Source organism: Microcaecilia unicolor, chromosome 4, assembly GCF_901765095.1.
Source record: "Microcaecilia unicolor chromosome 4, aMicUni1.1, whole genome shotgun sequence".
NCBI classification, from domain to species: Eukaryota; Metazoa; Chordata; class Amphibia; order Gymnophiona; family Siphonopidae; genus Microcaecilia; species Microcaecilia unicolor.
The window spans coordinates 223,092,643-223,119,290 of NC_044034.1; the positions used below are offsets into that span (position 1 = coordinate 223,092,643).

The 26,648-nt window shown below is 42.2% G+C and overlaps 1 protein-coding gene across 5 annotated transcripts in view; it reads left to right on the forward strand.

Annotated features, from left to right (window-relative positions):
• SLC25A22 (solute carrier family 25 member 22) overlaps nt 1-26,648 on the forward strand; it is a 195,730-nt gene that overhangs the window by 158,494 nt on the left and 10,588 nt on the right. For all 5 annotated transcript variants that reach the window (XM_030201269.1, XM_030201271.1, XM_030201272.1 and 2 more), the window contains 4 exons: nt 5,953-6,043; nt 10,306-10,424; nt 19,531-19,711; nt 23,252-23,406. In XM_030201269.1, the coding sequence (XP_030057129.1) occupies nt 5,953-6,043; nt 10,306-10,424; nt 19,531-19,711; nt 23,252-23,406 (546 nt within the window). The remainder of the gene's footprint in view (nt 1-5,952; nt 6,044-10,305; nt 10,425-19,530; nt 19,712-23,251; nt 23,407-26,648) is intronic.

Below are 26,648 nucleotides of genomic sequence, written 5' to 3' on the forward strand. Positions count from 1 at the left end.
CCGTTTCAGCATATGCCTCTAACTCACTCCTCCACTCCTTTGGACACGGTGACATGGCTTTTCTTGTGTTTTATGTGGTAAAAAAAAACTAAGCCTGAATGCCGTAAACCAGAGATCTTGTGTGTCAGTAGGAAAGCCCCTCCCCCTCTAAATTTGCAGATATGTCTGAATGATATTTTGCTAACCTTAGCCAGTTTGGTGACTGAGATGATAAGTGATATGCACTGTTATGCAGAAGGATCCCAGTTTGTTCCCTGGGTTAGGACTTTCCTTCCTTGGGGCCTACTGGGCCTGGGGATGAGGATGATGTGAAAACAGATTCACAGCTTAAACGGTGGTGGAAATTATGGTCATTGTATGGAGTGATGCCTAGATGTTTGAGTTGAAGCTTATGGTTGTTTGGTTCTGAAGGAGCAGGCTAAATGTCTTCCAGTCCAAGATAGTTACTGTAATGACTCAACTACAGTATATTTATGGGAGAGAAGAGGGATAGAAAATAGGGGGGAAATCCCCAAGTAGTGAGATTTAAGGTGTTATGCCATATCCCAGCCTGGTTTCAACTGAGTTGCAAGAAACAGAAGCATGAAAAGTACAGATCTCTGTAATATTGTCAGACTCTTGAGCTTCTATTTGCACATTTTGTGCTGTACTGCCACCTGGTGATTGCATTTATTAATTGTATGGCTTTATTTTATTTCCAAATACTTGATATATAGTACATTCTCGATTATCTGACTTAAACGAGACTGACCCATTGTCAGATAAGTGAAAAATCAGATAATATGGAAAACACTACAGAAACCCCTCAAACAATGCATAAAAGCATAGAGTTCCCAATTTTCAAAAATTGTTCTAAAACAAAAATCTTTAATAGAAATAAATGTGATGACATCACCAGGGGGGGAGTCTGTTGGATATGTTGGATGGTCAGATTAGCGAAGGTCGGATAATCAAGACTGTACCGTACTGCTGTTCACAAAATAGGAAATCAGAGAGAGCAATCTTTAAAAGGCTTTCTATTTGTAAAACCTAGATGAACACATAGAAAGTGAGCTATGCAAAGTTCACTGCCATATATGCACATAAAGGTATACATAAAGGTACTTGCGATATACTTTTGAATATGTATAAAGTAGGTATTCTTAAGAAATGTTCTCAATGGGGTTCCTATAGGTACTTTGCATTTGCAAGGCATACGTGCATTACATGTGTATTTACCGCAGAACAGACTTAAATATACATGTGTGTCTGCTGCTTCTGGTCACAGGCATAAGCAGCAGTTCTAGAAGAGAAAGTTGTATCGAACGGCATAAAGGTAAAGATACCTTCTATTGTAATGGGTGCCACAGGCATGATTGTAAACAGTTTCCAAGCACACCTTAATACTTCACCTAGACATAATATAAAAGGAAGTTCTCTTTGGCCCAGTGCAAGTACTACAGCGAGCATTAACTGTAAATTTGAGAGACTGAGATCCTACTCCACATTTCCTGGAGGAGGGAGGTTTTTTACTGTCATTTAGAGACATTGGCCTTGACAGAAAGAGACTTTCTTGAACCATCAGCTATGGGCCAGTGAATGGAAAAAGCTATGTCTTGACTTTCTTCCATAAAGTCAACTGACATTGTCTTCAGCTTACTATGTGCTGGAAGCTTGTTCCAAATCATGAGAGCTATTACTGAAATTAGGGGAGCCTTTCCAATAACATCTTGGCAATAGAGTGCCAGTAGAAGTACAAAAGAGGGAAGCAATGGAACCAAAGACCAGTTAATGCTGAATAAAGCCATTATGGTCAGTGGTAAGAAAGGGAAAAACCTCAGTATAGCTCTTTCATATAATCCCACCTGGATAATAAATTGCCTTGAAATGTACATAATAAACTCTGGAATGATTGGGTACATTAAGTTCACCATGAAAATGGGGCAAACCATGCTCCATCTGAAGTATGAAGATGGACAGTTTGTCATTCCAAACATCAAGATCCAGCGAGGAATATTTCAGGGAGAATTTGTGTCACAACCCCATTGATTCTTCTTATCAACTTCTTGGATTTAGCCGTAATTGTAAACTGCCAATGTTTCACAGGTAACATCACACTACTGTTCGTAGATGACTTGAAGTGTTATAGTTCCAGTGATCAACACTTAGCAGAACAACTGTGTGGAGTAGTTTACCAGTAGAAACTCGTCTACAAATCATTACAGAGAACTGACTAAAGCAATCTTACTTCAAAAAATTTGCTCACTGAGGAGATTTAAATTTTGTTTCTTCATTACATTCCCATTACATTCAAAAAAATTTAACAGTCCAGGAATGGCTCCTGACCGGTTAAATAGCGTTTAAGTGCCTAATCGTGGATATTCAGCAGGAAGTAACTGGTTATTTCCCGCTGAATATCCCAGTTACTGACTAGCCACTAACCGGCTATATCACACTACATAATCGGTTAGGCACGGATATTCAATATGTTGAATGGTTGAAATAAGCCACTTAAATAGCAGGCCAACGTTTGACCGCTAAAAAGTTAAACAGTTAGTGCTGAATATTGACATAGCCGGTTAAGTTTTTAGCAGCCAAAATAAACCTGGTTATTCAATGCTAGTTGCTGGATATAGCCCAGCAGACCAAGGGTGGAAGTAAAACAAATGCAAATGACCAGCCCAAACAGGAGAGTAAGAGCTTCAAAACAAGTTTACTGGGACCCAACATGGTCTGTGTTTCAGCAACAAGCCTTCCTCAGGGGTCGGGAAGCATAAACCTTCAGCACAACGGCAAAAAACCATGATGGTGCTAGAAAAGCACAGGTGACAGAACGCTGAATCCACAAAGTACACAGTCACGGGGAAAAGTGTACTTTGTGGATTCTGCGTTCTCTTGCCTGTGCTTTTCTAGCACCTTCACGGTTTTTTGGCATTGTGCTGAAGGTTTATGCTTCCCGACCCCTGAGTACCGGGTTCAGCAGCGCTCTACTGGTACAAGAACTCAGAAGTCTGACAATAAGTGCCATTTCCACCTCAAACTGTCCACAAAATAGTTGTCTTTCAGTTTAGTGGTCTGTGGTGATATTCAGGGGAACTAACCAGAATTATCAGTGGATAGCCCTGACCAAGTGATTTAACTGACCAGGAGCCGTTTCCGGCCGGTTAAAGTGCTTTGAACATTGACCTCCATATTTTTATGTTTTTTAGGTATTAGTTGTGCTGTTATTTTATCTTTTTATGTACCGTAGGAGTTTGTTGATGGGGAAATTGCATTAGGACTTTGATATACCGGGAGCAATTTTGAATACACAAGTTACAGACTATTTACCCCAAGGCTATTGAATGACTCTATTTGATTTGATTCGTGCTTCTCTCCATGTGACTGTAAACTGATTGGTTCGAGGGCCGCCGAGAGTCAGAGCCGGGTCAAGGGTAGGGCCACCACTACCGCAACCGCCCCTCCACTTCGGCCGCCGCTGCCCCCTCCCCCCACTCGGGCTGCCCCATCCCCCCTTAGCTACCTGCATCTGTTCCTCCTTCAGTCTGTCATTCTCCTGCTCCTGTGTGCCGGGACCCGGGTTATCACATTAACACAATCACCTGGGTCCCGACACACAGGAGCAGGAGAGAGACAGACCGAGGGAGCAGAACATTCTGGCTCTAGGCCCCACTTGGACGCCAGGCCCGGGGAATCTTGCCCCCTTCTCCCCCCCCCCCCCCCCCTCTCAGAGGCCCTGATTGGTCCTTTTAAATGAAAGTTTGAATTTTTCTATGGACTCCATTTTGCCTTTCTAATCCACCCGGGGTTGATTGGGATAAGAATTGGCTCATATTTGTCATAAGTAGGGTATTATTTTTGCAGAAATAATTTTCCTGTCAAATTTTGTATTACTTCTGAAGCATGCACAAGCTTCTGCAAAGTGCTTTTTTTGGCCAGGGTTTGAAACAAGTGATTGAAGGAGAAATTGTGCTTAGCTCTCTGGTATTTTATTCCCTTTGAAATAGTAAAATGTTATCTTTCTGGGCTTTGCTCCTTAATTGACTGCAGGTACATGTAAAAGTGTTATATATATGACTCTTATACAAATAGATGTCGGCACTTAATGCGTGGAACCAGCAAAAATCAGCACCTCCATGTATAATTTCCAGCATTTATATGTGGATGCTACCAAGTGGTCAAACAGGAGAAAGCAGAGGCTGATCAAAGGATGGATCCAACTCAGGAGATGCAATCAAAGTATATTTTATTGATGCACATATGCAAGGACCCGACACGGTCTGTGTTTCGGCGTATCACAACGCCTGCATCAGGGGTCAAATTAAACAATTCTAAAGAAACAGAAATATTCAAATATGTGAAAGTATAAAAACAGATTAAACATTTAGATATATCAATTGCATGTGAACCAAAAGTAAAAAAAAACTGTTACAATATAAATTAAATACATGATAAAAAGAAATAAAACCGAAGACATGTAGAAATAATAAGTAATATGAATAAAATCTACAAGGATTATATAAATATATGTAACTGATATTGTAAGAGAAATGAATGTATGAGATACATATGGATATATGTGAGAAACTGTCAGATATTGTGTGGAACCAAAAACAGAGACTAGTCAAGACAATAAATAGAACCAATCTAATGAGTAGCGCTATAGAAATGCTAAATAGTAGTAGTAGTAATGGTTATAGCATGCAATGTTCTATTTTGATGGTGATGAATAGCATGGAAACATGATGGGTTGTAAAATTTGTGTCAGTGAGTGTTATCTAAAAATAACATGATTTACTGGAAAGTTCAATTGATATATCTAAATGTTTCATCTGTTTTTATACTTTCCCATATTTGAATATTTCTGTTTCTTAAGAATTGTTTGATTTGACCCCTGATGCAGGTGTTGTGATACGCCAAAACATGGACCAAGTTGTGTCCCTGCATATGTGCATAAATAAAGTATACTTTGATTACATCTCCTGAGTTGGATCCATCCTTTGATCAGCCTCTACTTTCTCCTGTTTGGCTTCCCTGACATAGAGGTTTTTTCCTGTTTGTGATTTGACTTCTACCAAGTGGTGCCACTCACTCATCTTTTGCACGTGTGGTTCTTGAAATGGATGATCCTGATCTGGGCTGGCATTGGTGGTGGGGGGGGGGGGGGCAAGCAGGACAGCTGCTCTGGGCCCCACAGCTCCGGGTGGGGGGGGGGGGTCCCGCGATCCAAACATCTCTTCCCCTTCTCCCCACCACAGTCCATTTCCTCCTTCCAAGTCTTCTTTAAAAGTTTATTTCCCTTCTCAGAGGGGCCCTGGCACAGCAGCCATTCTAACAAGCTACCTCCAGCTGCCCCAAAGCTTTCCCTCTGTGCCACGATCCACCCCCTCTGATGCAATTTCCTGTTTCCAGCTGGATGGATAATGGCAGAGAGGGAAAGCTTCAGGACAGCCGGAGGCAGCTTGTGAGGATGGCTGCCAAGCCGAGGCCCCTCTGAGAAGGGAAATAAAAATTTTAAAGAAGACTGCAAAGTGAGGGGAAGGGAGGGAGATGGACTGTGGTGGGGAGAAGAGTAAGACATGCCCGGACTGCGTACTAGCAATATAGGTGGGGAGACCAGGGGGATCAGGGGCCCTGTCCTTAATTTCTGCCCTGGGCCCCATCATGTCTAAAACTGGGCCTGCTCCCAATGTACATGCTGTCAAAATACACATGTATTCGTCAGCCTCCTTTTACTTGTTTAAGGATATGCATTCATCAGTGCCTTTTGTAAAATACTGGTGCAAGTGTCTGCACATGCAATGTAGGCATGGTATCTGCTGCTAATGCTAGTAGTACATAGGCAATCATACTGTATGTGCCATTAAAAAATAGTGCTTAAGTAGACACCTTCTTGCTCTGGTACAAAATTACCCTCAGTGTGTTCTGCTAGTTTCACTGGTGAGTTCACTAATATCCTGCCCTATCTCACAGGAGCTGCTGTAAACCTGACCTTGGTGACTCCAGAGAAAGCCATCAAGCTTGCAGCCAATGACTTCTTCCGGCACATGTTCTCGAAAGATGGGTGAGTGAGACGACAACACCGTGACATGTGACATGACTGATTCAATATGTGCTGCCCAGGTGTAAGAGATGTTCACAGAAGTAAAGCACAAGGAATTTTGAGTGATGAGAATGATATGATGGGTAGTAAGACTGATGCAGAAGGCTGTGATTATCACCAGCTGTGATGCTGGTGAAATGATTTGTGAAAGAGACACTGTGGGCTACACCCTCTTTTCCCCCCAGTTCTTAAAATTTTTTTTAAAAACAATGTAAACCACTTAGACGCTATTCATCATATAGGTGGTATATATCATATAAAATAGAACCTTGAACCTTGCTAAAGGAGAGGAATGACCCTCACTGGTTGATGCAGTGAAACCCCTCGACAATCCATTGGGACTTTGTGTTCAAGTCCTGAGGAAAATGTGGATTTGAGAATTATTTTTGCGGTAGTTGAAAGCCCTTTATAGAAGAATCCAGGTGAGAACAAAAATCAATACTGTATATTCAGAAAGCTTTGAGCAGGGTAGAGGTACTAGGCAGGGATGCCCATTGTCACCCCTGCTGTTTGCGACCTGTATGGAGCCTTTTGCAGAGACCATTAGGTATCAGGAACATATAAAGGGGCTGTTTACCATTGCCCAACCTCTGCCAGTGCTTAGCAAGGAGATTTAGAAATATAGTTGTCATAGGCTTAAAAGTGAATGTATATAAGTCAGAAGCCTTTGGGGTAGTGTTATCAAAACAGATGATATTATAAATGAATGCTTTAAATGTAACTTGAGCGTGAGAGGTAGTGAAATACTTAGAAGCTGATATACGACAAAGTGAAGGAAATGTGGTAAACTGACTCCTAATGGGGCATTCTGATGCATCGCCTATCAAATAAAATGATTATTACCTTATTCGGTAGAAAGACCCCTAGCAGTGTGTTAGGACACATTGCTAGGGGTCAGGCAACACCATTTTGAAAGACAGTGTTGCTGGATTCAGGAGTGAGTGGACATTGCTCCTGCCTTTTCAGGTGGGTGAGTGGGGATAGGGCCAGTCTTAGGCAGGGGCGACAGGTGCGGTCACACAGGGTCCCACACCTCTAGGGGCCCCGTGGCGCTCCCTCCCGCTCCCCGCCATTGTTGCGATCTGACTCCTTGCTTCCCCTCCCCCGAGCTGCAGGGTGCCTCCCACCACATACTCAAAGCCACCCTGGTGATCTAGCGGAATCTTCAGGGCAGGAAAGGATGACCCCCCTGTTGCTGCATTGCTCTTTTAAAATGACTGCCGAAACTTTCACCGTTGGAAGTCTCGGCAGCCATTTTAAAGAAGATGCAGCAGTGAGAGAGTCAGCGCTGGCAGTGGGCAGGAAAGATTGGGGATCTTTCCTGCCCTGAAGATTCCGCTAGACCACTAGGGCAGCTTCAGGTATGTGTCAGGAGGGCACTCTGCTGCTTGAGGGAGTGGAAAGGAGGTCTGGGATAGGTCATAGGACTCAGGAGGGAAGGGGAGGATAGGGTACTGTAAAAAAAAAATCAAGGTAATAATATCTGTGTCATTTGGAGGGGCTGGTTAAAGGGACGTGGAGGGAAGGATACTGTAAAAGAAATCAAGGTAATATCTGTGTCATTTGGAGGGGCTGATTGAAGGGACACCCTAGTATTATTATATTCATGCAGAGATTTTTATTTCTCCTGGTAAAGGGCCACTAAACAGACATCATGCTATGAGAATAAGGTTCTCAACAATCAGAGTTTCTATCCATTTATTTATGTACTTATTTATGGCATTTTATCCCACATTAAACATGAATTAGATTGAAACCTGGGAGCATTTAAAATCTTTTTTATTTCCTGTGCCTACATCAAAAGAAATAAAAGATGGCATGTGGGAACTTGCTCCTTTTGCTTTGTGGAATGCAGTGGTATATTATAAAAATGTACTTGCCTTTTTATTACTATTACTATTTCACAGAGAAGGTATTGATTAGTGAGGGAAGGGTTTCCTTCATGCAGAACTGTCCAGAGTCAGTCTAAATGTGCCAACATTGTCCAGTTCAGTATATTAGCAACCAAGTTCATACAAAGTTAATTATGTTCTGTGGAAAATAAATCTGTTGGCTCAGACTGCTTGCTATGTGAATATTCAATCACTGTTTCATTATTGCTACCAAGTATTACATATTAAGGGGATTTGTTTTAATTCATTTATCCAGTCCTTACATGCACATGGTTTTGCTTTCTAAACCCAAAGGTTTCCTATGATAGCATTGTGCATATTTGAATTAGTTTTTCTGTACACGTTTTGCTTGATTTGTCATTATTTGAAATAAAAAAAATATTTAAAACACATCTTGTCAACAAGGGGCAGGGCTAGGTGGGGTGGGGTGGGGCTAGGTAGGGTGGGGGGAACAGGTCTGCACAGGGCCCTGCAATTGCTAAGACTGGCCCTGGGTGAGAAGGGTTGTGGGAGGTCTAGGGGGGTTGTGGGAGGTCTAGGGGGGTTGTGGAAGGGAGGGGTACACTAGATTACCAGGGATTTATATTTTTCTATCAGAAAGAGGGAGGCAGGAGGTTGGGGTGGGGAGGAGAAAGACAGAGGATGCTTATCTGCTGGCTTTTAAAAAGATTGTTTCCCTTTCTGTCAGTGCCCGAGCCAATCAGGAAGGGGGACAGTTTTAGCAATGAGCTGCAGATTACTGCCGCAGTGTGCAGTGATTTTTCTGACAGCACTCACATTTGTAACACAGCAGTAATTTGCATTCTCAGTGCTGACTGCATAAGGGCAGTAAACTTGTACAATGAAGCTCCCCTTAGAAGCCTTGTGCTAAGCCATCAGCACACAGCAACATCATGATTATCTCACAACTCATGATTATCACCCGCTATTTTTGTAGACTGTTATTTCATATAATCTAGTGGAGTTGCTCCCAAAGTTTTTTGTTACCTTGGATACAAATGTAACAAATAAATAAAATATTTCTGTCTTATCTGTATTAATTGGGCAATGATTGTGTGATCTGTTGTTTTTGTTGTTATATGTTTTAGTTGACCCTGTTATTTTGCTATATTTTTATTTTTATTCATTTCTCATTGCATTTCATTTTATTGAATTTAGCCAGATGGACTTTCAGGTTATAGTTCTGTTTTATTTTACTCACTATTTTATTGTAATCCACTTTGAGCTTTTAGTTTAGGTGGTCTATAAATGATTGTGTAAATTCATTTGTTTTTCCATGGACACTACTTCTTCGAAAACACCCATGGGAGAACATGCATAAATGGTGGGATTCTATTTCCCTTATTCCCCCCAAACCCCCTTCATCACTGTCAATCCTTCCCATGGTGGTATTCTATTTATGCACATAAGTGGCCACTTGCACAGATAAATGATCTCTTCTAGAATATTAACTAGTTCACAAATATGCATCATGATTGCATGGCACATATGTTGACAGTGTGGGTTTGCATATAGACAGAGTGTGCAAATATGTGTGTAAATTATAGTATTCTATAATTTACACACATTCAGGCTAACATCTTACTGTGGGCATTTACACCAACTATAGGGCTGATGTAAGTGATCATGTTTTCTGCCCCTTGTGCTAATATTCAAGCAAGAAAAGTAGGTGCCCATCTTTCTTTATAAAATAGGTTTGAAATAAGTTCCAACTTACCCTCTTATCCTAGGTGTCCTGTTGTAGAATTATCCTCCCAGGGTACATTTTGTGCAGGACAGAAAATCCTGGAAGGTCAGCAGGTGTCATTTTGAATTTTGGCACCAATGAAGCAAGAACAAGATTGGCTTTAGTCTGTAAATGGCACCAGACAGGACAGGGTGTATACCATGATTGAATGCTATGGGTGGGGAGCAGGGAAGGGGATTTGTCACTCCTTTTCTATAGTCACTCAGGACAAGTTGCATTCAGGTACAGTAGATATTTTTCATGTCCCCTGAGGGTTTACAATCTAAATGTGTACCTGAGGCAATGGAGGGGAGAGTGACTTGCCCAAAATCACAAGTGGGGCCAGTGGGATTTGAGCCCTGTTTTTCCTGTTTCTCAGCTTGATGCTGTAATGGCCACATCCTTCAAAGGGCAGGGTAGAGATAAGTGAGATGGTATGCAGTAACTTCTTTCAGATGGGGATCAAAGAGACTTTGCAGCCAACAGTGAGCTGCAGGATAGCTCCTGAAGGCTAACTACACCTCAGATTGTTCCCTGTATATCAGACTATGCCCCTATGGCTCATACTGTATCTACATGTCTCACACTGTGGTGTCTTTTGGCAGAAAGAAGCTGACCTTGATGAAGGAGATGTTGGCAGGCTGTGGGGCAGGGACCTGCCAGGTTATTGTAACCACACCAATGGAAATGCTGAAGATCCAGCTGCAGGATGCGGGTCGCATAGGTACAGTATCCCCCACACCTCACATCTTCCTAGCCATGCAGAAAGTCCATAAGCTCAGCAAGATGCAAATGCTTTTATAATTTATAAGTTTTAATTTTTAAAATGGTGTTAGTCCTCTCTGCTCTGAACCAGGAGGCATTAGGGAAGAGCAGAGGAGAAGAAGGCAGACTGCTGATATATCAGAGGCCTGCAGTACCCAGTGATCAACCTGCTCCAGTCCTTGCACTTTCAGCATGGATCAATACCAGCATCCTCTTATGCATAGTAGTGACCCTCCCAGCCCTTTCAGTTCTACAGTACCTCTTTACTTCTCGTACAGCGATTCAATGATTCTACTTCCAACCACAAAAATCAGCCCACCTTGTTATTCTACAACTGCTGCAGGCAACCCCACCACCAAGGCCCACTGAGAGGGTGGAAGAGCCAGTGAAACTTTATGAGATAGGGCTGATGAGAGGCCTGGCCCTCTCCATCTTATTTTCTGTGTGGCCATGCTCATTTTGGGTCTGATGGTGGCAACCAGACTGATTAGGAATGAGCACAGGGCCTGGAAGTGGCTCACATCTTACACTCATTCTTAACCAGGCCTGCCACTGCCAATGGACCCAGAATGTTTTTAGGCTGCTTGTATCCCTTCCCAAATTAGCATGAACCAGCCATTCTCAACTGGGAGGGGTAAAAGATACCAGTGCTAAGGGCATATGAGAAAGTCCTTTTATTCACTTACCAAATAAAGATACAATTATAGTTTCTCATGAGAGATCAACACAGTTACATAACAAGATGTTTTTCTGTCTGCATCTCCGAAATATTCTTCTGAGACGGCAGTTTATATCATTTGTTTCAAACAATGATTTACATGATTCTTTTTCTGCAAACTCCTTCTATCAGATTATTATCTGATTTCCAACATCTGGTTCCCTTAAGCTGTTAAAACAACATTCTTCTGCTGTTTACGCTAGTCTCCTTCCCAGGCCCGCTTGCCCCCTAAAGGTATCAAAAAATTTGCCTTTATTTCATTAACATAGTCTACATATTCTGTGTTAGTGCTCCAGCCTCAGGCTGGCTTAGGTTGCAGACCACTCAGATTCCCTTAGCAGGATGAGAATCCTGTTCCTGGCTGACCCATCATGGCATACGACCTCATGAGCACTAAAGGGCGATTTCAGTTTCCTGCATAGGTGTCTAAATCTTAGTCACATTGTTAAGGTTAGGGAGTAGGTGTGAGTCACAATTCATGCCAACTGTATAGGCTATATATGGCAGGTATTGGGTTATGTGTAACAAGACAAGGTGGTTATAGTGAGATATATATTGCCCTTTTTTAACCTTCCCTGGGCCTTATGTTACTTACAATGCCTCCCCATCTGAATAATCCTAGAGGAGGATAATGATGCAGAATAAAAGAAATCACAAGAAATTTAAACATTATCTTCAATATTTTAAACCTCTGCGTTAATATGTAGTCTTTCATATCGAACATATTCATGTCCTATAGGTTCTTTCTTAAATAGTTAATTAATAAAATGTTGCTGATTATAATAAATATAATTAATTCAATCAACATTTTTGTTAATAGTGGACCACCAAAACAAAGAGGATTCAAAACCTGCAGCAATTTGGTTGTGGGCCTTGAATTCATCTGGCACCCCCCTTGGTACACCTATAGAATCAATATAAATTCTATCATCAAAGGAACCAGAGATTTCTCGCTTCTTTCTAGAAAGAACCAGATTATCAACTGATTGGGTTGCTATGGTAAGTGGAATCACTAATTGAACTAGATCACATTTGCCCTGCCAATTGGTGGGCAGCGTTGAGTATAAAGTTTTGGTTCCACAATATCACCATATGTCTGCCCGAGGACGGGAAAAGTCAGAAAAGTCAAGGTCATTGGTAGAGGTTAAGGTAGAGTTACACAGTGAAAAGTTACCAATTGAATAAGGATTCAGGACTTTTTCTCGGGTTAGACAAGTCTCAAAAATTGTCCTAGGAACTGGTGGTCTGAATACCGGGGGTGTTTTCACTCCCTTGCGTAAATCGGGGAACAGTAGACTGAGGGAAAGGCAGTGTGGTTCAATAGTTTTACTGGAACCTTGAAGCAGTTTTAACATGCACATGGTTCCATTATAATCATTTACAACATTTAAGGCAAAAGGGACTGCCTGAGGCTCAGGGCGAGAAGAAGAACAAACATAACAATCAGATACGTTTAAACTCCAGATGGTATACCGAATCCAATCTAGCCACACATTAACTTCACCGAAACCAGTCTCAAGAACAAAAGTTTCCTTAAGGCTGGTTACGTTGAGATGCTTAATAGGAATCGTTGCTTCTGAAATTTGAGGTATATTATGACGTAAGGGATTATTCCAAGCCAATTGGTGTTTTTCTGTAGGATGGTTGGGTCCAGTATACCACCATACATTAGCCCAATTAAAACAAGGGGATGCATGATGACTTATTTCAATATAAGTACACAAATAAACATGATATTCACAATACTATCGTTGCCAATCTAAAGATCCACAATTGGCTATCTTACAAACATCCAATTGTAATGTGACTATCTCATCAGTTAAATTTAACTATATTGTGGTCTTGACCGGATATCTTCCCAGAGCGTAGTACCTATCCACGTCTTGGGAATCTAAGTTATGATTGCCAAAAAAGTCCTGGGGATTAAAAACATGTGTGTGGATAGAAGTAAAACTAAAAATAATGGAAAGCCAATAGATGGTATACATATTAATGGTTATGCTAATAAAAAATAATACAGTTCCTTTCTAATAACAGTAATATTATGGCTAATAGGAAGGTGAAGGTTAATAATAAATCCTATAACAGTGAGTCCCTAATCATAAACAAAAAGAAAAATTAACTATAAATAATACAGTGTGAAAACTTAACAAAAGATAATACAATGTGTTTCTAGCAGTATTAATACTAGCGCGAGCACAGCCATGCTAACATAGTAACATAGCAACATAGTAGATGACGGCAGAAAAAGACCTGCATGGTCCATCCAGTCTGCCCAACAAGATAACTCATATTTGCTGCTTTTTGTGTATACCCTACTTTGATTTGTACCTATGCTCTTCAGGGCACAGACCGTATAAGTCTGCCCCGCACTATCCCCGCCTCCCAACCACCAGCCCCACCTCCCAACCACCGGCTCTGGCACAGGCACAGACTGTATAAGTCTGCCCAGCACTATCCTCACCTCCCCAGCCCTGCCTCCCAACCCCGGCTCTGGCACAGACCGTACAAGTCTGTCCAGCACTATCCCCGCCTCCCAACCACCAGTCCCGCTTCCCACCACCGGCTCTGGCACAGCTCACAAACAATAGTCCCCAAATAGTAAACTTAAGAGTCTGTGGCTCCAGGCACTGTTGTTTCAGGTTGGAGGCTGCATGCGGCAAAGATGTCTGTACAGGAGGCTGGTTGTCAGCTGAGTCAGAACTGTGGAACACTCGAATGTCTTTCAAATGGACCCAGGAAGTATGGTCCTGTAACTTTGCTGCTGTGGCTGACAAGGCCTCAATTCGAAAAGGTCCAACATAAACAGGATCTTTCCAAATTTTGTGGGTTTAGTGTTTGCGGTGTATTAGATCTCCTATTTTCAAGGCCTTGGGATTTGCTATACCAACCCCCCTTCTGTCTAGCAATTCCTGTGAAATGGACCTTGTACAGTGGGTAACTTACCTGGTGGAATCACATTTCCATGCTTGGGGGTATTCAAAAAGCATTTATAACAACAACACCAAGATCCCTTTCTTGGTCAGTGACTCCTAACGAACCTTGCATTACATAGCTATAGTTCGGGTTCCTCTTTGAATAACTTTGTGTCGTCAGCAAATTTAATTACCTCACTAGTTACTCCCATCTCTAGATCATTTATAAATATGTTAAAAAGCAGCGGTCCCAGCACAGACCCCTGAGGAACCCCACTATCTACACTTCTCCATTGAGAATACTGACCATTTAACCCTACTCTCTGTTTTCTATCCTTTAACCAGTTTTTAATCCACAATAGGACACTACCTCCTATCCCATGACTATCCAATTTCTTCTAGAGTCTTTCATGAGGTACTTTGTCAAATGCCTTTTGAAAATCCAGATACACAATATCAACCTGGCCTTTGTCCACATGTTTGTTCACCCCTTCAAAGAAATGTAATAGATTGATGAGGCAACATTTCCCTTCATTAAATCCATGTTGGCTTTGTCTCATTAATCTATGCTTTTGAATATGCTCTGTAATTTTGTTCTTTATAATAGTCTCTACCATTTTGCCCGGCACCGACGTCAGGCTCACCGGTCTATAATTTCCCGGATCCCCTCTGGAACCTTTTTTAAATATCGGCGTTACACGGGCTGCCCTCCAATCTTCCAGTACCATGCTTGATTTTAAAGATAAATTACATATTACTAACAATAGTTCCACCAGATAGAAGGCGTCATAAAGCAAATTGAAAAGTCTATGTGATCTCCTATTTTTGTAAGATTAGTTTAGGTTTGTCTACTCCCTTTGCTGGTTCAGTTTATATACATAAGGCATTCCCAGGAGTGGGGTTGGTGTGGAGTCAGAGTCTCAGACTCAAGGTCCAAACCCAGCATCCTGTCTCTGACAGTGGCCAGGGTGAGTTGCAAGTGCCTGGTGGGATCCCAAGAAGCAGATCCATTCCTTATTGCTCATACACAAAGATAAGTAGTGCTTCTCAAATCTACATTGCTAATAATGGTTTATGGACTTTTCATCCAGACCATTTCTAAACTCTTTTTTAAACCAAGATATACTAACTGCCTTGACTACATTTCATGAATAATTCCATAGCTTAACTGTGCTTTGAGTGAAAAGACACTTGACTTATTTTAATATGCTACCTGTTAGTTTCATGAGGTGTCCCCTAGTTTTAGTACTATTTGAAGGGGTAAATAATCATTTTCTAATTACCCATTTAACTCAATCATGGATTTATAGATGTTATTATATCTCCTCTCAGCCATCTCTTCTGAAAGCTAAAGAGCCCTAACCTGTTTAGCCTTTCTTCAAACAGTCCATCCCCTTTATCATTTTGGTTGCCCTTCTCTATGTTTTCCAGTTTACTATATTTTTATTTATTTATTGGGATTTATTAACCACCTTTATAAAGAAATTCACCCAAAGCAGTGTACAGCTGGTACATCTTTCTTTATATAAAATGTACAGTTTTGTTAACAGCATAACAATACTAAAATGACCAAATAAAAGTAAAAATGCAATCCATGAAGTATGCTTGGAGATGGCAAATTGAACCCTCTCCAGGCCAATATTCAAAGCAATTTAAGAGGGCAGGAGTCTCTTCTGCCCACTTAAATCATTTATTGCCGCCTAAGTGGCAATTTACCTGACAGTGTCACTGAATATCTCCACAGACCGCCCATCAAAAATGTAGGCAGGTTAGGGGCAGCACTGGGGACGGTATTGGTGAGGAGCCAGGGGTTATGTGGGTGCCAGCAATATTCAGTGCCAGCACCTGCATAGCTAGGCGGGTGAATTTAGCTCAAAAGCTGTCCTAGTTGTCCTAAATTCATCCGTTTAGCTACAGTGGGGGAAATAAGTATTTGATCCCTTGCTGATTTTGTAAGTTTGCCCACTGACAAAGACATGAGCAGCCCATAATTGAAGGGTAGGTTATTGGTAACAGTGAGAGATAGCACATCACAAATTAAATCCGGAAAATCACATTGTGGAAAGTATATGAATTTATTTGCATTCTGCAGAGGGAAATAAGTATTTGATCCCCCACCAACCAGTAAGAGATCTGGCCCCTACAGACCAGGTAGATGCTCCAAATCAACTCGTTACCTGCATGACAGACAGCTGTCGGCAATGGTCACCTGTATGAAAGACACCTGTCCACAGACTCAGTGAATCAGTCAGACTCTAACCTCTACAAAATGGCCAAGAGCAAGGAGCTGTCTAAGGATGTCAGGGACAAGATCATACACCTGCACAAGGCTGGAATGGGCTACAAAACCATCAGTAAGACGCTGGGCGAGAAGGAGACAACTGTTGGTGCCATAGTAAGAAAATGGAAGAAGTACAAAATGACTGTCAATCGACAAAGATCTGGGGCTCCACGCAAAATCTCACCTCGTGGGGTATCCTTGATCATGAGGAAGGTTAGAAATCAGCCTACAACTACAAGGGGGGAACTTGTCAATGATCTCAAGGCAGCTGGGACCACTGTCACCACGAAAACCATTGGTAACACATTACGACATAACGGATTGCAATCCTGCAGTGCCCGCAAGGTCCCCCTGCTCCGGAAGGCACATGTGACGGCCCGTCTGAAGTTTGCCAGTGAACACCTGGATGATGCCGAGAGTGATTGGGAGAAGGTGCTGTGGTCAGATGAGACAAAAATTGAGCTCTTTGGCATGAACTCAACTCGCCGTGTTTGGAGGAAGAGAAATGCTGCCTATGACCCAAAGAACACCGTCCCCACTGTCAAGCATGGAGGTGGAAATGTTATGTTTTGGGGGTGTTTCTCTGCTAAGGGCACAGGACTACTTCACCGCATCAATGGGAGAATGGATGGGGCCATGTACCGTACAATTCTGAGTGACAACCTCCTTCCCTCCGCCAGGGCCTTAAAAATGGGTCGTGGCTGGGTCTTCCAGCACGACAATGACCCAAAACATACAGCCAAGGCAACAAAGGAGTGGCTTAGGAAGAAGCACATTAGGGTCATGGAGTGGCCTAGCCAGTCACCAGACCTTAATCCCATTGAAAACTTATGGAGGGAGCTGAAGCTGCGAGTTGCCAAGCGACAGCCCAGAACTCTTAATGATTTAGAGATGATCTGCAAAGAGGAGTGGACCAAAATTCCTCCTGACATGTGTGCAAACCTCATCATCAACTACAGAAGACGTCTGACCGCTGTGCTTGCCAACAAGGGTTTTGCCACCAAGTATTAGGTCTTGTTTGCCAGAGGGATTAAATACTTATTTCCCTCTGCAGAATGCAAATAAATTCATATACTTTCCACAATGTGATTTTCCGGATTTAATTTGTGATGTGCTATCTCTCACTGTTACCAATAACCTACCCTTCAATTATGGGCTGCTCATGTCTTTGTCAGTGGGCAAACTTACAAAATCAGCAAGGGATCAAATACTTATTTCCACCACTGTATGTATACTGCAGCATTAAATTGAATATCAGCTGGAATTTGCATAACTATTTTTGAGTTTAAAAGCCCTCCCAATCCTCTTCCATAGCTTTCTTATACGGGTCCCAGCTGAATATCGGATGGAAACCACATATGCTCCAGCTGCCAGGGCAGTGTAAATTATCCCCAGATATTCAGTGCTGCTGCCCTGACATGGCCCGGCACTGAATATTCCGTGCCAATCTAGCTGGCGACAGCACTTTAGAAACCACTGATCGTCGCCGGCTGAATATCGGTCAGTATATGTTTTTTCAGGTGGCCTAATGGTCAGGGGCGGCCCGACCATTAGGCCACCTGAGGTAGGGGCCTCAGGTGGCACTGTTCAGAAGCGGCATCTCCTCAGCGTTTCCCGGCAGCGGTGGCATCTCCCCGGTGTTACCCATCAGCAGCAGCGATTTCCATACACGGCCCTGCTGCCGGCACCCGCCTCTTCCCTTTACTGCGGATACCTCTCTGATGTAACTTTCTGTTTCGTCAGAGGTTCAGGCAGCTGCAGTAAAAGGAAGAGGTGGGTGCCAGTGGCAGGGCAGCGTATGGGAATTGCTGCTGCTGCTGCTGCTGGGTAACACAATGAAGGGGAGATGCTGGGTGACAGTGGCAGGGAGGAAGCATCTTGGCCCAGGAGGGTAGCATCCTGGCTCCGCCTCAGGCAGTGGCTGCGGGATCCTAGCTCTGCCTCAGGTGGCATTTTGCCTTGGGCCGGCCATGGATGGGGTGGCCACACCTGCGCACTCTACTTAAGGTACAGCTGAATCATATATCATTACAGTGGCATTATAATATTCTCTGTTTTATTCTCTATCCCTTTCTGAATAATTTCTAGCATTCTATTTGTTTCTGTTACTGTTGCATAAACTGAGGCAAAAATGTCAATGTATTTTCCACAGTGACTCCAAGATCCTTTTCTTGGATTGTGGCTCCTAATGTGGAATCCAGCATCATGTGCTGGCAATTTGGATTATTTTTTACTATATGCATCATTTTTCACTAATCCATATTAAATTTCATCTGCTAGTTAGACACCGAGTCCCTGAGTTTCACCAGGTTCTCTTGCAACACTTCACAATCCATAAGTGGTTTAACAAATTTGAATAATTTTGACATCTGCAGAATTATCACCTCACTCGCCCCTCTCTTTGCTAAATCAATTATAAATATGTTAAAAGCACTGGTCCCAGTATCCTGGAGCAGTGCACTACTTTGTCTTCTCCATTAAAAAACGAATCCTTTAGTCCTAATGAGTGTCTGCTTCCTGTCTTTCACCCAGTTCCCAATTCACAATAGGACATTGCCTTATGTCCTATAAATTTTTAATTTTCTCAAGTCTTTCATAAATGACTGTTAAACACCTTCTGAAAATTCAGCAGGTCGATATTCAAAGCGATTTAACTGGCTAGAAACGGCCACTGACTGGTTAAATCGTTTATTCAGGGCTAATTAACCGCTAATTAACCGGTTATTGCAGCTAAAAATGAGAAAACTGGCTATTTTGGGAGTGTTCTGGGGGAAGAGTCAGAACCTGGCCAGTCATAGAGTATGTCGGTATGTGAGGGGTTATTATATGCATATGGAGCAGAATATTATTAGAGCTCCTTTATGTGGCACTACAAGACATACACTGCACTATACAAACTATTTAAGAGAGTCCCTACTTCACAGAGCTTACATTCTAACCAAGACACACAAAAGGTTCTGGGAGTTCTGTGTGAGGCCCAAGAGCTTGACTATTATCCAGTTCTGACAGTATTAGCGTGTGAGTTTCTCATATAAGCATGCTGCAGAATATCACCGAGTGGCTGAATTTTACATGTACTATGTACTAGTATCACTGTGCTGTGCTCTGACTGATTACTTTTATATCTTGCCTACCTTCCAATTTCTTGCAGCGGCCCAGAAGAATCTGATGGCATCACAGACAGTGGTGAACACGCCTGCCAACTCTGGGCCCAGCCCGGTGGCAAGTTCTGCAGCACCATCACGCCCCACAGCAATTCAGATCTCCCGGGAGTTGCTACGGACCAAGGGCGTGGCGGGGCTATACAAGGGCCTGGGAGCCACGCTGCTGAGGTAGTATAGCACTGGCAACATAATGCTTCATGATTTTAGACACACGATGAGCCCCATTATAAACCAAAAATAGATATCAAAAGTGAGATGTCCAGGTTGGGGTGTACTCAGTTCTGGTGTTATTTAGAAAAGGACCTGATCAGTTAGTTTGGATTTAGCTCATTCCTTTTGCAATTGTAGTTTAAGTAAGTTCAGGAACACTAGCAGGCTTATTTTCGAAAGAGAAAGGCGCCTAAATTTCGACACAAATCGGGAGATGGGCATCCTTCTCTCAGGGTCGCCCAAATCGGCATAATTGAAAGCCCATTTTCGGTGTCCCTAACTGCTTCCCGTCGTGGGGACGACCAAAGTTCCCGGGGGCGTGTCGGAGGCATAGCGAAGGCGGGACTGGGGCGTGCCTAAAAGATGGGTGTCCTCGAGCAATAATGGAAAAAAGAAGGGCGTCCCTGACGAGCACTTGGGCGACCTTACTTGGTCCATTTTTTTTTACAACCAAGCCTCAAAAAGGTGCCGAACTGACCAGATGACCACTGGAGGGAATCGGGGATTTAAAAACTTTTGTTGCCAGCCTCAAATATCATACTCAGGTCCATCGCAGCAGTATGCAGGTCCCTGGGGTGGGAGGTGTGTGTGTGTCAGTGGAGGCATAGTGAAGGCCTGGACGTCCTTCTTTCAAACATTTTGGATGTCCTGGACTGCCCCCCCCCCCCCCCCCACAGGGACGGCCAAATTTTAAGGGAGTGGGATGGAATGGAGTGGAGGAGTGGCCTAGTGGTTAGAGTAGTGGTCTTGCAATCCAGCAGTGGCTGGTTCAAATCCCACTGCTGCTACTTGTGATCCAAAATCCAACTAAATAAAGGGGTTGTCAGAAGCATGGATGTCCTTCTCACAGAAGCATCCACATTTTGGACATCCTCAACTGCTTGTTGCAGGGACGGAGGCATAGCAAAGGCACCTAACACTTGTATGTCCTTCACCCATACTCAAAAAAAAAAAAAAAAGAAGTCCCTGACAAGCACTTGGACATTTTTCACCTGGATTTGTGTTTTTTTAAGGTTGTAGATGGCAATTTATTTAAGGTTGCAGACGGCTATTATACACACAGCTTGTCTGCATATATGAAGCAGTCTTTGGCATGCAAAGAGTAGCCACGCATAACACTTGGCTGCTCTGCACTGGCTTCCCCTCCTTAAGAGGGAAATCGTGTGCAAATGAGCTAACAGCAAGCAGCTCATTTGCATGCGATTTCCTTCATGCATGCCCGTTCCTTTCCGAATCGCTAAGGGATCGGTAAGGGAAGGGCTTTTTCCATTCAGTTAGTGCATCAGTTAGTCCACTGCAGTGCCCCCTAGGATGCCCGGTTGCTGTCCTGGCATGTCAGGGGGACCAGTGCACTACGAATGGTGGCTCCTCCCACAACCAAATGAGTTGGATTTGGTCGTTTTTGAGATGGGCATCCTCTGTTTCCATTATCGCTGAAAACCGGGGACGACCATCTCTAAGGTCGACCATCTCAATATTTAGGTCGACCATCCCTGCGGGGATGTCCTGCTAGGATGCCCTCAGGAAAACTTGGGCGTCCCGTTCGATTATGCCCCTCTAGGTATTTGCTTGTCCCTGGAGACTTACAATGTACCTGAGGCAATGGAGGGCTAAGTGACTTGCCCAAGGTCATAGTGGGATTTGAACCCAGCTGTCTGGTTCTCAGCCTGCTTCTCCCTTGGTTCTCCTTTGGTTTCATTTTCAAAGGGAAATAAACTACAGGGGATTAAGGAGAATGATTCCTTAATTCCTTTGTGTAAAGCCCTGGACAAAACAAGCATTAAAAAAAAAATTCTATCCTTACACTTGAGCTGGTGTAAATTTGTGATGTGGACATTTTTCCCCATACATGTGTATTTCCTTTGTGAAATGTAGAATATGTGTGTTGATTTTAGACCCACTCAAGCCACATTCACATCTCCACATCTAAATAGTGACTTTCTGAAAACTAGTTATTTACATATGCATGCGATAGACATATGTAAATGCCACCATTTATACGTGGAAGTGTTTCTAAAATAACAGCTTTTGTGTTACAAGTTATGATTGTGATGAGAGGTGGAGACACAAGCTGGCGCTGTCATTCATAAAGAAGGTCATGGAAACATGTATGTAGCTCCTGGAAAAATTAGTTTTTGTTTGTAGCAAACTGCATCGTTTAGCTATAAGGAATGCTTTACATAGAAATAAAGTTGAGACCCGTAAGCTGTGGAAAGGAGCAGTGGAGGATCATTCAGTGCCATAGCAAAAATGGAGGTGTTACCCTGGTGACACAGAGAGGACATTCATGTTTTCCTAGTGAAACAGAGAATTGCAATAGTCCATTTGGAAAATAACCAGGGAGTGAACTAGGACGTTGAGAGCTGATGGGTTAATGAGTGAGCGAATAGACCAAATTAGATAAAGTTTATAAAAACAACCACAGATGACATTTGCAATCTGTGTTTGAAATGAAAGTTCAGAATCCAAGAGAACACCTAGAATGCAGACAGAGTCCATTTGTGTAACCAGGACATTGGAAAGACAGATAGGTATTGGTAGTGTGATCTGCGCAGAAGTTTAAAAAAGAACAAGCTGTGATTTCTCAGGATTAAGAATAAGGTGGTTTTCTTGAAGCCAGTTAGTATTAGTAGAGAGTTTAAGGTTTAGCTTTATAATATCAGCTGGTGTACAAGTATCTAAAGAGTAGAGTACCTGGATATCATCGGCGTAGACAAACATTGTCAATTTGAGGGATTGGACTAGTTCTAGAAGGGGTGCTAGGAAAATATTGAAAAGGGTATATGTGATAAAGTAGAACTTTGTGGTAGACCTGTACCTGGATGGAATGGAGCTGAGATCGATCCATTAAAATGAACTGTGTAAGATCAGTCAGTAAGATAAGAAGTAAACCATTTTAAGACAGTGTGGTTGATGCCAATAGATTGAGGACGAAGAAGGAGAAGAGAATGATTTACTATGTCAAACGCTGCCAAAAGATCAAGTGATAAAAACAGGATGGATTTAGCCTGCTCAAGGACTTGGTAGATGTAGGTTGTAATACCTAATGACGTGGTTTCGGTACTATGATGTTTCCTAACGCCGTTTGATTAAGATGCAGCACACGGGTCTTAGTTATACCCTGGTGAAAGAGCGGGTATACATGCAACTCTGACAATGCAGAGCAGATGTATATGTTACTCTGGTGAAAGAGCGAGTGCATGTTTCCCTGACAATAAAGAGCAGATGTATATGTTACTCTGGTGAGAAACAGAGAGGATGTACATATTACTCTGGTAACATTGAACGGCTGAACATTTTGGTTGTAATACATAGTAGATATCTGTATTTTTCTCTTGTAACAGAGAGGATAACGTTTCCCTGCTGATGCAGAAATCATATATGTGTTTCGATGCAAACTAGATGCTCGTATTCCCCTAATGATATTGTTTGCATGGTCTTACCTTTCTAGAATGCTCATTCCGTCTGACTATGGTCTCTTCTTTCTTTCTCCTGCAGGGATGTCCCCTTCTCTATGGTTTATTTTCCGCTCTTCGCAAACCTTAACAAGTTGGGTCAGAAGACTCCTGATGGAAAAGCTCCCTTTTATGTATCTTTTGTGTCTGGCTGCATTGCAGGCAGCACTGCTGCTGTAGCAGTCAATCCTCTAGATGGTAAGTTTGGACTGGACCCCTGATGATGGGATGGGGTTGGGCTATAGAAGCTTGCACTTCTGGTATCCCGCCTTATACAATAGCTTCAGGAATGAGAGAAGGGACAGAGGTAGGCAACCTCAGTCTTCGAGGAGCGCAACCCAGTCGGGTTTTCAGGATTTCCTCAATGAATATGCATGTTTCCCTTGTGCACAAATAAATCTCATAAATATTCATTGGGGAAATCATAAAATCCTGACTGGATTGCGCCCTCAAGGACCAAGGTTACCCACCCCTGTCCTATGCCATGCAGAGCCATGAAAGGACAAATCACAAAGCTCAGTTGTTTGCAATCATCCAGGGAGTGTTTCTGGCTGGCTTCAAATCTAATTTTAAAAAGTGGTTTTTATAATCTATCAAATAAGAAGTAGCATAATAGTTTTAAAGATAATTTTTAAATAAGTCAATGACCATTTATAAATACTATCTATGAAATTGGAAAAGGAGTTTATAACTACATGGCAGTTCTTCTGTAGTACCAGGGCAGAAATAATCACTTTTCAAAGAATGTCATAAATGTTTTGGAGGAAGAAACTAAAAAGTATTGAAAAAGATCACTACATTTCTACTACTACTACTACTATTCAGCATTTCTATAGCGCTACAAGGCGTACGCAGCGCTGCACAAACATAGAAGAAAGACAGTCCCTGCTCAAAGAGCTTACAATCTAATACACAAAAAATAAAGTAAGCAAATCAATCTTACTCTAGAAAACAGCCTAAAATTTCTGAGATTATGCCTTTGATCCATTAGGGTTTGTATCAGGAAACAAACATAAATTCTTAAAAATATTGCATTTAGAGAAACTATCTCTGAAAATCATTTAGGGTTCTGTCTGCTATCCTATGCTAAGGGAGAAGTTATCAATGTGGGTTAATGTTAAGAACTAGAAATTATTCCTTTCCCATTCCACTAGACCACCAGAGATTTCTTCAGGTAGGCCCAGGGGGCCCTTGAGGGGTTGGGTGGGAGGCCTGTAGGGAGGGTCTTCAGGAGAATTGGGGAGGGGGGGGGGGCTTGGACTAAGATTCACAAACATGCTAACATAAATATATAAAAAGAGAGGGAATGAGGATTTTTTTTTTTTTTACATCTATACATCCAGTGAAAAAGATACCTGTAGACTAAGAGGCCTTTTTATCAAATTGCGGTAAAAATTGGTCTTAGCGTGTGCTTAACATAAGAACATAAGTACATGAGAATAGCCATACTGGGTCAGACCAATGGTCCATCTATCCCAGTAGCCTGTTTCCAACAGTGGCCAATCCAGGTCACAAGTACTTGGCAGAAACCCAATTAGCAGCAACATTCCATGCTACCAATTCCAGGGCAAGCAATTGCTTCCCCCATGTATGTCTCAATAGTAGACTTTGGATTATTCCACCAGGAATTTGTCCAAACCTTTTTTAAACCCAGATAGCTAACCACCGTTACTACATCTTTCAGCAAAGAGTTCCGGAGCTTGACTATTCTTTGAGTGAAAAAATATTTCTTCCTATTTGTTTTAAAAGTATTTCCATGTAATAACTTCTTTGTAGTTTTTGAAAGAATGAAAAATCAATTCACTTCAACTCATTGTATACCACTCAGGATTTTGTAGACCTCAATCATATCTCCCCTTAGCCGTCTCTTTTTGAAGCTAAAAAGCCCTAACCTCTTTAGCCTTTCCTCATATGGGAGGAGTTCCACCCTCTTTATCATTTTGGTCGCTCTTATTTGAACCTTCTCTAATTCTATTATCTTTTTTGAGATAAGCGACCAGAACTGAATGCAGTACTCAAAGTGAGGTCGCACCATGGAGCGATACAGAAGCATTATAGTATTCTCGGTCTTGTGTATCATCCCTTTTCTAATAATTCCTAACATCCTGTTTGTTTTTGTGGCTGCCACCGCAACAGAACGGTGCTGCATTCAAAAAAACTAAAGCTAAGTGCAAACTTGTTAATGATTATAAAGTTTGCTGCTGAGAGGATCTATTTTCTAAACAGAAGTAAATTCTATCAATCTTTAAAAATTACATAAAATACAAATAATTTGGTCTGGAGTTTTTCTGCCCTATGATAGAAATCAAACGCTTTTTACGATTAAGTCTTGACAACGTAATAGCGTTCAAACCCTTTGGCAACTTGCCGTTGGTTTCTGAGGGCTTTTATCCAGAACATGATCTAAGCACTACCTTTGTGTAAATGACTAGCTAGAGTTTGGATTATTCTTCCCAATGTGCATCACTTTGCATTTGTCTACATTAAATTTCATCTGCCATTTGGATGCCTAGTCTTCCAGTTTCCAAAGGTCTTCCTGTAGTGTTTCACAGTTCGCATGTGTGTTAAAAACCTTGAATAGTTTTGTGTCATTTGCAAATTTAATCACCTCATTCGTGGTTCCGATTTCCATATCAGTTATAAATATGTTAAATGGCACCAGATCCAGTACAGATCCCTGCGGCACTCCACTATTCCCTCTCCTTCACTGAGAAAAATGACCATTTAACCCTACCCTCTGTTTTCTGTCATTCCCGTGCCCTAAGGCCATTTTTATCATGTAGGTAAAATGGCCAAGTTTTCTATTTCCAACAGTAATGGTCATGTCATGCCCTAATTTTCCCATCAGTGCTTGGACACTTACTGGTACCTATTTTGTAGGCAGTAAAGACTCGCATGCTAACCATGGTCTAATCGGTTAGTGTGGGACAATGCAGCTGTGCTCTCCAATTAGCACAGAACATGCCTAATTTTAGGTCTTGGGTAGTGTGCGCCCATGCAAAAAATACCACGGGATGTCTGAGTGCGTCCTGCAGTAAGCCCTTTTTTGCTGTGGTAAACACGTTAGTGCTTACCTGAGTTTAGTAAAAGGACTGGTAAGAGGGGTACTTACTAAATTTGTGATGCTGCAGCCGGGAACCTCAGGCATTCTTGGCTGCAGTAATGCAGACGATGGGCCACAAGTCAGGCCCATTATTTCTTAAAGGGGCCATGTAATAAAAAAAAAATCTCCAAAATGCCACCCAACCCTCTGACACCCCAACAAATAGCAGGGATAGTAGAAAGGGGTCTGATAATTTTTTTTTCTTTTCCCTCCCCTAGGGGTATAAAAAAGTTGAAATTCTTTGAACATTTGTTATCTTTCCAGGTAGCTAGGGTTGGGAAAAAATGTCAACTATTATCAGATTATCTGGCTCCTATATGGAATTTCATCCTAATAT